The following is a 9,791-nucleotide window of genomic DNA, read 5'->3' as shown; positions in this document are numbered from 1 at the left end:
AGTAACAGTGATATAACAGTAGTAGTTGTATTAGCATTAGCATTAGCAGCAGCGTTCCTCCTGATGATTCAGTTACATACATGATATAATTGTGATGTAACTGTGTTTGTGCCATCAGTGACTCTGGTTGAGAGCTGCAGCGCCCCCAGCGGGCTGGAACTGGTCAGTTCCTACCAGACCACCAGAGTGGGAGACCCCATGGACCTGGTGGCGCTGGCAGCACAAGTACAGAAGGTGTGGACTGAAAAGAATACATTTCTACACAGCAGCACCTCTTGATGTGGGCGGATAGCACTGTTATATATAACATGTTTCTACTTTATTTCAGGGAGAGGATTTCATTAAGGCCAATGCTTGCAACAAACTGACAGTCATTGCTGACCAGATCAGATACCTACAGGAACAGGCAAGAAAGGTGAGAGCATCCGTTGTTCTAGAAGTGGAAGGGATCCCAACATAAACGCTGCAGTTACTCTTGTCTTTTGAGTACTACTGTAGCTACTTTTTTAGCTGATGATGCCAGGATGCACACAATGTACAAGTTCACATCCTCCAAATTGGACTAGTTTTTGCATCCTGACATTACTTTATAACAGCACATTTGAAAATGGGACAAATCATGGTAATATTTGAGTATGTTAAATAGTCCAGTGCACATACTGTATGTGTCTCCTCCCTGTGTAGGTTTTAGAAGAGGCTAAAAGAGATGCTGACCTCCACCATGCGGCCTGTAACATTGTGAAGAAACCAGGAAACATGTATTACCTCTACCAGAGGGATTCTGGGCAGAAATACTTCTCCATCATCTCTCCTAAGGTTGGTATTATATGATAGACACAGATTGTTCAGCTGCCTTTAAAGGGATACTTTGGGTTTTTAAGGTGGGGTTGTGTGAGGTACATACCTGTAGTCAGTGTATAGATGGAGGTCAACATTTTCACGGCTTTAACTTGTCATCATACATGGCGTTAAATGTCCTCAGTAACCTTTATATATAACTTCAAAAACACCCAAACTCTCCCTTTAATGTCACCCTGTGTGGACACAGTGTTACAAAACGCCAGCAGTCCCACAAAGATGTTAACATGTGAATGCCTAACCGACCACCTGCAGGTATTTGTGTGTAACACTGAGCTGAAGGCTGTTTGGTGTTCAAAGTTCACGTAACCCAGGAGGGAGCTGATGGTGAGCAGGCTGCCAAAAGCACAGCCAGTTCGGGTTGGATTAGACTGGTTCCTGTTGTGGCTACGTAAGAGTGTTTGCAGGTTCAGACAAAGTTTGTAGTGGTCATGAAATATTTGACAGTTGTGTGTAATCAAGACAGGGAAAAATTGTTAGGGAATGCCTTTGTCATACTTTAATGTACCATGTATCTGTTTAACCCTTTATAAGCTGGAAAAATAAAGAAACATACGGCTGCAACTACTGATTATTTTCATCACTATTAATAAAAAAAAAAACATAATTTCATCATCATCGTTGTCATAGATCATTATGCTAATTATGTTCTTGGTTAGTCATCACAATTCCTTAAAGGCCAAGGTGAAATCATCAAATTGTTAGTTTTCTTTGAACAAACTAATGTTTTTCATTTTACTACAAGAGAAAGAACAAATATGCTACAAATATAATTTATTTCTTAAAGGTCCAAGGTGTTGTCAGAAATGGAATATAAGTAATGTGTTATACGGTATGGTTTTCCATTAACGATGGTATATTCATCCCTGACAATGTAGAATTGGTTGTGTTTTTTGCTTAACCTTACAATGAGGGCTGTTATTATCTAAGACACGCACAGGTTGCCTTCCATGTTTCGTACAGTAGCCAGAAGGGACAACCACCAACAATGGCTCTAGATAGGGCCAGTATGTGTTGTGCATTTCATGGCCTACGTAGTTTCTTCTTGGTAGTTGGGGAGGGTGAATTGATCTACAACTACGCCACTAAATCCTACACACTGGTCCTTTTAAAGGATTCATTTTCCAGACAAAACTAATAATCAACAAATCATTTCAGCTCTGGAACAAAAAGCTTCAATTATAAATGTAAGAAGGGAGTTGTTGATTTGTAAAGTGATATTAAGCTGATTTATAGAATGAAAAAATGTTCTGTCTCTTGACTCTGACATCTCACCATAGCATACCTTCTCTGTCCTCTCTGAAGGAATGGGGTCCAAGTTGCCCTCACTCGTTTGTCGGTGCATTCAAACTTCAACATGACATGTCCTGGACCCCCATAGACGAGGTGGAGAAGAAGGACTCAGAGTTCGCCATCATGGACAAACTGCTCAGCCAACAGACTGCCTTACCATCTTACACAGGACCCAACTTCAAGGGCCTCTCTGATTAGAGGACTGCTGAACTGGACTGGATTAAAGGACTGGAATTTTACAAGGAGACCGGGTGGAGGCTAAACTATGGTCTTAATGGACAAAACTCTGTACATGGATTGGGGTTGCTGATATAAAAGTATCCGCCACACAGTGTCTTGGTGACTTTCATACACGGTTGCATTACTACGTTGAGTTTCTGTCAACAATACGTTTTTGTTTGTATGTATACAAACAAAAACAGTTAGCTACACTGGGTTAAATATTATCAACATTCATCACAAGGCTACATTTTAAAGCTGCTTTGTTGCCTGTTTTCTTGTAAACAAACAAAAGTTCTGTTTTTTTTCAGTGTTTCTCACCAAAAGGCAGTGTGTATCTTAGAGGTTCAACAAACACGATAACAGCATTTTCTGCAGTGCTTTCAAAAATATATTTGAAATTGTTCATTGTTTACGTACATGTTTGCTGGTAGTCGTCTTCTTCACTGCCTTTGTTGGCGCGTTACAACCAACAACCGCAGAATAGCGAGAATTCAACAGCAGGATGTGAATTGTGAGTACCGTATGATTTTAAAAAAACAAAGAAACATAATAAATACATTGCTCAGTAGCGCTCCTAGTGGTCAGAAACACCACAGGCTACCTTTAATCTGCCCTGCAGCCCACACTCAGTTCTGCCCCTGGGTTCTAACTTTGATTTTGTATGGCCTTATTTTTCTATGGCAGGGAAATACAACTTCTGTTGAGCCATCTATCAGTGGATCAAGTAAATGATGTGTTTTGTCTAACATTTATTGACAAAGAAAGTTGATGTCCATTGTCCACTGTATTTGTTAAATAAATTAGAAAATATTTAATTTTACACATTTGTTTAATTTCAGGTGAAGAAAATTAAAGTGCAATATCTTTATTTTAAATGAAGCAATTTATTTTAAGTACAATTAGAGTTATTAAAGTGTTCATATTTGATTATTTTTTTGTTAAAAATTTCTTTAAAATTAAAAACAAGGCGGTAAGTTGCATCACAGTCAGCTGTGAGTGTCTTCCTGTGAGGACGTGATTGTCAGTAGATAAGAACTGACGTGGGGCAGAAGCTGCCAGTTATCTGTGGCGATGTTGAAGTGCACGGCGTCCTCCTCTGACCTGATCTTCAGCAGCACGTGAGACTGTGGCGGGAGGAAGAACAGCACTTTGAACTCCTCTTCCTTAGACAGATCCGATATAAGGTAGGGGAGGAAGTGTTTCTCCACCAAGGCGATCAGAGCCGCCTCCTTCAGCTGGCAGCAGAACAGGCTGGTGGCACTGTCTGCCGGGTCTGTCTCCCCGCCCTCAGAGCTGATTTCATCCCACAAACCCTCGAACAAGCTCAGTCTGCCGCCTCGTCCCCAGGCCGGGGGAGCAGGCGGGGACATGAAGGCCTGCTGGAAAGCCACATTGATGTCCGGCAGGACGGTGAGCCAGGAGATCCCGTCCTGGGTGGTGAAGATGGCGCTGGCGTGGAGGGTGGTGGGGTAGGGCCGCCTGGGCTTCAGTCTCAGCCTCACTTTGGGCGACGACCTCTCTCTGAACAGACACGGGACGCTGATGTCGCTCAGTTCTTCGTAGTGGTCGTCTGTGAGGTTGAAGTGGAGGCGGATGCTGAAGAGCTGATCAAAGTGGAGGTTGACGGGTTCAATGTGAGCCAGCCGGTAGTTTAAGGAGATTTCTGAGGCAAAGCTAGGGTCGTCGAACTGAGCTCTGTAGGCTTCCAGTGCCGCCTTCGCCTCTCCTGGGCCGCCCTCCGTCTCAGTCTGGTTCAGGTTTCTTTCTTCATCACATTGTGTTTCTTCTCGTGGCTCAGGATGGGCCTCGATCAGCCTGAATATCGCTTTCTCCGTTTGGTGAATGGTTAACAAGCTCGTGAGCCCCTCTCCCTCAGCTATGATGCACGACAGTGTTCGCTTCTTGACCTGCCCCCCTCCCTTGGTCAAACCCTGCGCCAACACTCCGGCCAGCTTCTCCCGGGACAGCGTGGTCAGGAGGGTGTAGTAGAGTCTGGCATGGTCCTGGATGTCCGTGTCTCCGTAGCGGCAGTTGAGATGCTGCAGGATGTCAGCCAGAGGGATGAGTAGCGAGTCAAGACTGGGGTGGACAAGGAGGCGGCGGCAAACCCCCAGCAGGCTGTTGCCCAGACGCCAGTTGCCGCTCACGCACAGAGAGGACGACGGAGTGATGACGCTGGACAGGAAGCTGAGGGTGGTGGGCTGGGCGATGTCTCCTTCCTCCGCCACTCGAGCCAGCATCTTTAGGTGCCAGCTGAGGTCTTGTAAGGTGAGCTGGGCGAGCGGGGCCTCTGTGATGACCCCCTGAAGGGCCTTCAGGAGCCCCACGGCCCAGTTGGACTCGGTGAGCTTCTCCTGGGTCTGGTCGGCCAGGTTGATGAGGTGCGGGGCCAGGTAGGTGTGGCGGAGGTAGAGCTTACACAGCTTCTCCGTCAGGTTGTTAGAGAAGCGCTCCACGTGGCAGAAGTAGAGAAGGAAGAGGAAGGCGGCTCTGAAGAAGGTAACGACAATTTCCCGGCTGCCTCCGTTTTCCACAATGTGGAGCAGCGAGGTGAGGTGTTCGTAGAGGTACGCCAGCCCCCTGCCCTCCTCCCCTTCCTCTCCCTCCTCCAGGTAGACCAGAGAGAGAAGGTTGAGGCGGGCCAGCATGGTGGCGCTGTCGTTGAACACAGTGGGCACCAGAGCCGAGGCTAGCCGCGCGGTCAGCAGCACGGGGAGCGTCTCGTCGCCATCGCCGCAGCTGATCGGCCGGTTCTCAGGAAAGTGCAGGATGCAGTCCATGTAGAAAAGCTTCTCGGGTGTAGTCAGCAGCGGGTGCTGGGAGAGCACGACCAGCCGCTTTAGGATAAAGGCTTCGTCTTCCACGCTGAACAGGCTGTCTGTGAACGCACACTTCATCAGCAGAGTGGCGTGAAGGAGGCAGACCTGGAGAGAGGTGGACAAAGATTTACCGTGAGTCACCAATCCTCAATATCTCCAAACTGTAGAGGTTGACTTAAAGCTGCTGTGTAAAGACTTTCTATTTGATTATAAAAAATGTGTTTATTGGCAGAATGAGTAGGACTTGTCAGTCACAGTTTGCAAACACAAAATTAAAAGTTAAAAGGGGCAACAAAGGTAGGAATTGACCCTTCCTAAGTCCCGCCTCATTTTGCTTTTTGTCACACGTTTCACCCTCCCCTTTGCAACCACGAGGGAGATACTGTTCAGTGACTGTTCTGGGCTACTGTAGAAACATGGCGTTAAAAATGGTTGATTCTAAGCTAATGATAACACAACCTCTTATTTTTAGGTGATTGTGTACTTAAAACATACCTATAAATATCATATTCCATTCTGACAATAGATCCTCCTAAATGTTACACACTGCCCCTTTAAGTTAGCTAATGTTAGCAAAACACCAACTAACTAGCCAGCTAATCTACATTAATACATTAAAAACTAGCTAGTTATATCTGACAGCTAATGTTAGCAAAACAGAAGCTAATTATCTAGCTAAAGATGGATGTAGATTAGCCCATTAGCTAGCTTTTTGCTAACATTAACACGTGACTTCCAAGTACTATTATAGAAAAGTTGGAGAACTTGTTTTTTGCTTTATTTTTTAATTCACTAACTGTTGTAAAACAGGGACCGGTGAGTAAAAGCATGTTAAAGAAACCGGGACGCTCTTTTCTACTTTGTTGATCTGACACAAACCTCGCTCGTGCCCAGCAGTCGCAGCAGCTGAGCTCGGAATACGGCTGGAGGGACGCCGGGCACCATGGCAACCACCTCTGTCAGTCTGTGTAGCAGTGCAGCCTGACACAGAGGAGTGAGCAGGTAGGACTCCTCCAGGAGGGAGGACAGGACTGAACGCAACTCCTTACAGTCAGGCCCAGTCTGGAGGGTCGGCACTGTACCCATGGGCCCCTGGATGAGAGAAGACAGTATGGCTGAGTCTTTGTTATTCGTCGGACCTGAGTCTGCTTCCCATGAAACTGATGTATTTCCTCCCAGAAGAGCCTTAAGGTGCTCAGCACCAGCTCCACTTTCCTGGGTGAGCTGATACACAGCGTTTCTTAACACCAGAGAGTGGAGTCCTGCGTAGGCCTGGTGGAGCCGGGAAGCTTCTCGCTGCCGGAGCCCACTTAAGAGCTCGAGGCGCTGGGAGAGAAGGCCCGGAGAGCAGGCCTCTAGCTCCCGCAGGCAGTCGCAAGCCGTGGCCCGTACAGAGCGAAGAGCACCATCGCCATGGAGGTCACTGTTGTCCTGGGCTATCTGAAGGAGAAGGTCCAGGAAGTCTTGAGAAGCACGGGAACGGCCGCTCACGCAGGAAGTGCAGACGAGCACAGAGGTGAGGGCCAGGAGGAGGTGACAGCGAAACTGGACGGACTTGGGAGGACACTGGGCGAACACCGACATGAGCTCCAGGGCCGTCTCCTCCCCCACAGAGTGTGAGGGACACAGCACAGTAGGGTGCTCACATAGCGGGGACAGCAGGAGGACCTGAGGTGGGTGAAACGTAAGCAATAAGGACCAATCGGTGTTCACAACACTAGAGACCACAAACACTACTTACAATAAACACAACTGGAAATGGAAAAGACCAAGGATAACACAAAGTACTTAATACAAGTAATTACACACACACAAATACAAATAAAATAGTAACAAATACTGTCTCTTTGTTGAATTATTATTGTGTGTTACTACTATCAATTACATAATTTATGATTTTTTTTTTTTTTTTAAATGGGGCTACATTTCTCTCAGATTTCAAACTGACCAAGTTTCAGTTTACGAACATACATATATATATGTATATAAACTGTCTTGCACTTATATAGCCTGTCTAGTCTTCCAACCACTCAAAGTGCTTAAACAACATAAAACCCATCTAATATTTATACTTTCTGCTCATTTCTGCTAAATGTCTACTGCCTATTGAATGAATTGTGTCAGCTGCTACCAACAGACCTTCCTGGCCTTTTGACCAGATTTTAGACATATTTAAGCCCAGTAGTTTGTTGGTGATTGTGCTGAGAGTGCAACATACCAAACTCCATTTAAAAATATGGCAATTTAGTGCTGGTAACTGTACGTTAGTGAAGCCTTTCAGTGAATGGGACATGTAATGTAAACAAGGCTTTTAACAATCCTTACTATTCTTCTCGTTCTTCAAGAAATAAAACCTTCAACGTTAAGACTAAATATAATAATAACTGAAACAGGACCAGGACCCGGATGTGTATTTGTAGGTCGGGAAGCAGTGCGACAGATTTATAAAGCACGGCAGTGAGGGCTGGAGATTCAGTGACTGTACATTTTACTATGTTTTGTTGTTGTTGTTGTTGTTGTTGTGTTTTACCTTGACACTGTAGCTGGCTCTGTCATCTCGGAGCTCACGGAGCAGCTCTGCGAGGAACGCCTCAGCTGTGGTCCCGGAGAGGAAGCGAGACGGACTGCGGGAGAAAGCAGAGATCCTGTCGGCCCAGTTCACCGCCATTATCAGCCGGTAACTCTGTCCGAAGTCATCCCACACAGTCAACCTTTACTTCACAACACCTTCTCCTCACAGACACTCACCATCCAGGGCTACGCTACTGACTTCCCTGTTTTGTCACGTGCACATGTCACCCTGGCAGTGTCACATCAGCGCCCCCTGCTGCTTCGGAGTGGAGCCGGGATATCGCTTCATCCAATAACTCACTCCTTTATTAAACTTTACTCCCACATTTGACTCAGTTGGACTCATATTCTTGACCTTATGACCCTTAAGAGAACCCAACCCCAGCAGGTATTACATAGAACTGGAAGAGCAACTGAAACATTGGAAATACATTCATAATATTGGAGGTTTTTTTTGGGAACTTTTTAAGAATTTTGCTATGGTTAATTTAACACAATCTCCCTTACTGGAACAAATTGTTTCATAGACAGGTGAAACATGCTTCAATACACTCCACAGGAAGAACAACAGAGCAATCTGTGCACGCGTTGTTTTTTTAAATTCCAATATTCACTGGAAAACGGTATGTGCCAAATATGTGATCACTAAAAAATGAAGACAGTTTAAATTATCTCAAAGATTGTGTCTCTCTTGTAAAATAGCTGCTGTTTAATGTTCTGAACTATCTGGTGTTTGTTGTACACGCTGTTGTAGTCGTTATGTATCCATATTGTGTATAGTATTCATAAATACATTGTGTTTTATATCAACCAGAGACATGGGCCTTACACAGTTAGTGCGGCAGAGGGCGCGGATGAGTAATGTATCATCTCTCTGAACCACAGAAGAAGGATAAACTGACCAATCAGCTGCGCCGTTTAGAAATCAACAAGGAAGTCGTTTTAAGGCGCCAATTTTGTGTCGTCGTTGAAGTCTGTACACCCATGGTTGAGGTTGAAGTCGTGTTTCTGTGTTCGGCCTGTTTTTAATCGGCTCTAAAATGTCTGAAAACACCTTCCCTGTCTACACTGCGGACGCAATAGTGAACTTTTACCGAACGGAAGTTCTCACCGGGCAAGAGGCCAAACACTTCACCAAGAGCGACCTGACTCCTGCTCCAAAGGTAACGGCGGCTCTGTCTGACAGTACACACAGTGAGGCCGAGTCCACCATAGATGTGTCTGTGGTTTCAACGCTGGGTCGGAAAGTAGCAAACGTACATAATAGACCTGTTCGCTAATTGTAACCTCGGAGCAGTTGTTTCCACATACGGTAACACGATGTGGGGAGACGTCAGCTGTGCCAGTCCACTCAAACTGCGTTAACCTGTAAGACCCCTTGTACCAGCGGATAGGACCCGTTAAAAGGACGCGTTACACGGTTTTCACCAATACTTTGGCTCAGTTTTGACAACCGTTTCAGGTGCTAAATCATTAACACGAAATGATTTAGGGTTCAAAATCTCACTTTGATTTAATTTATTTTGAATGCAGTCAAAGTTCATCAGAGCATCACAACATCGCAGCCATACGTGCATCATTGGATTTACACTGCATTTAAATATACTCACATTAACTCATTCTGTTGAAAACAAAGTATGCATTTTAAATAAAACAAACGATCCCTAGCATCTAATAGCATAAGATACTAAAACCCCAAATGAAACACTATTTAACAGCCTGTGTTTAGTCACTTAATAGGTAACGTTTGTTATTATGGGATGTCTTCTGAGGACTGATTTTATGTGAGGACAGCACTGTGTCACAGGGTTCTCCATATTGAAGCCGGTGTTAAATACGGCACATTGAGTGTCTTATATGTTGTAACTCTTCCACTGGAGCTCAGCAAGGTGAAAGTCAAATTTGTACTAAAAAGTAGTTCCCCACTTGATTTGACTAACATGGATAGAGCAGCCACCAGTGAACGTTCAGCCACACAATAAGGCTTTACTGCTTTTCTTGTCATATATGATAGTACATTAAATGACG

The 9,791-nt window shown here is 45.1% G+C and overlaps 3 protein-coding genes across 3 annotated transcripts in view; 2 read left to right on the top strand and 1 right to left on the bottom strand.

Annotated features, from left to right (window-relative positions):
- Nucleotides 1–3,133, top strand: part of cunh1orf50 (chromosome unknown C1orf50 homolog) — a 3,782-nt gene extending 649 nt beyond the window's left edge. Inside the window, exons 2-5 of the mRNA XM_035661118.1 lie at nt 119–234; nt 329–415; nt 685–816; nt 2,164–3,133. Coding sequence (XP_035517011.1) covers nt 119–234; nt 329–415; nt 685–816; nt 2,164–2,349 — 521 coding nt within the window. The 3' untranslated portion in view covers nt 2,350–3,133. The remainder of the gene's footprint in view (nt 1–118; nt 235–328; nt 416–684; nt 817–2,163) is intronic.
- Nucleotides 3,134–3,183: 50 nt separating this feature from the next.
- On the bottom strand, nt 3,184–7,997 carry ap5b1 (adaptor related protein complex 5 subunit beta 1). The gene is made up of 3 exons (XM_035661117.1): nt 7,723–7,997; nt 6,072–6,860; nt 3,184–5,297 (listed from the first exon to the last, which is right to left on the bottom strand). Exons 1-3 carry the CDS (start codon nt 7,858–7,860, stop codon nt 3,360–3,362), a joined length of 2,865 nt encoding a protein of 954 aa, XP_035517010.1. The 5' UTR covers nt 7,861–7,997; the 3' UTR covers nt 3,184–3,359.
- Nucleotides 7,998–8,705: 708 nt separating this feature from the next.
- Nucleotides 8,706–9,791, top strand: part of nuf2 (UF2 component of NDC80 kinetochore complex) — a 6,862-nt gene continuing 5,776 nt past the window's right edge. Inside the window, exon 1 of the mRNA XM_035661116.1 lies at nt 8,706–8,926. Coding sequence (XP_035517009.1) covers nt 8,804–8,926 — 123 coding nt within the window. The 5' untranslated portion in view covers nt 8,706–8,803. The remainder of the gene's footprint in view (nt 8,927–9,791) is intronic.

The sequence above is a fragment of the Morone saxatilis genome, unplaced genomic scaffold, assembly GCF_004916995.1.
Source record: "Morone saxatilis isolate NCDOM2014 unplaced genomic scaffold, NCSU_SB_2.0 Contig18, whole genome shotgun sequence".
Taxonomy (NCBI): Eukaryota; Metazoa; Chordata; class Actinopteri; family Moronidae; genus Morone; species Morone saxatilis.
The sequence above is the reverse complement of the archived record's forward strand: the minus strand, read 5'-3'. Positions and strand labels throughout refer to the sequence as shown.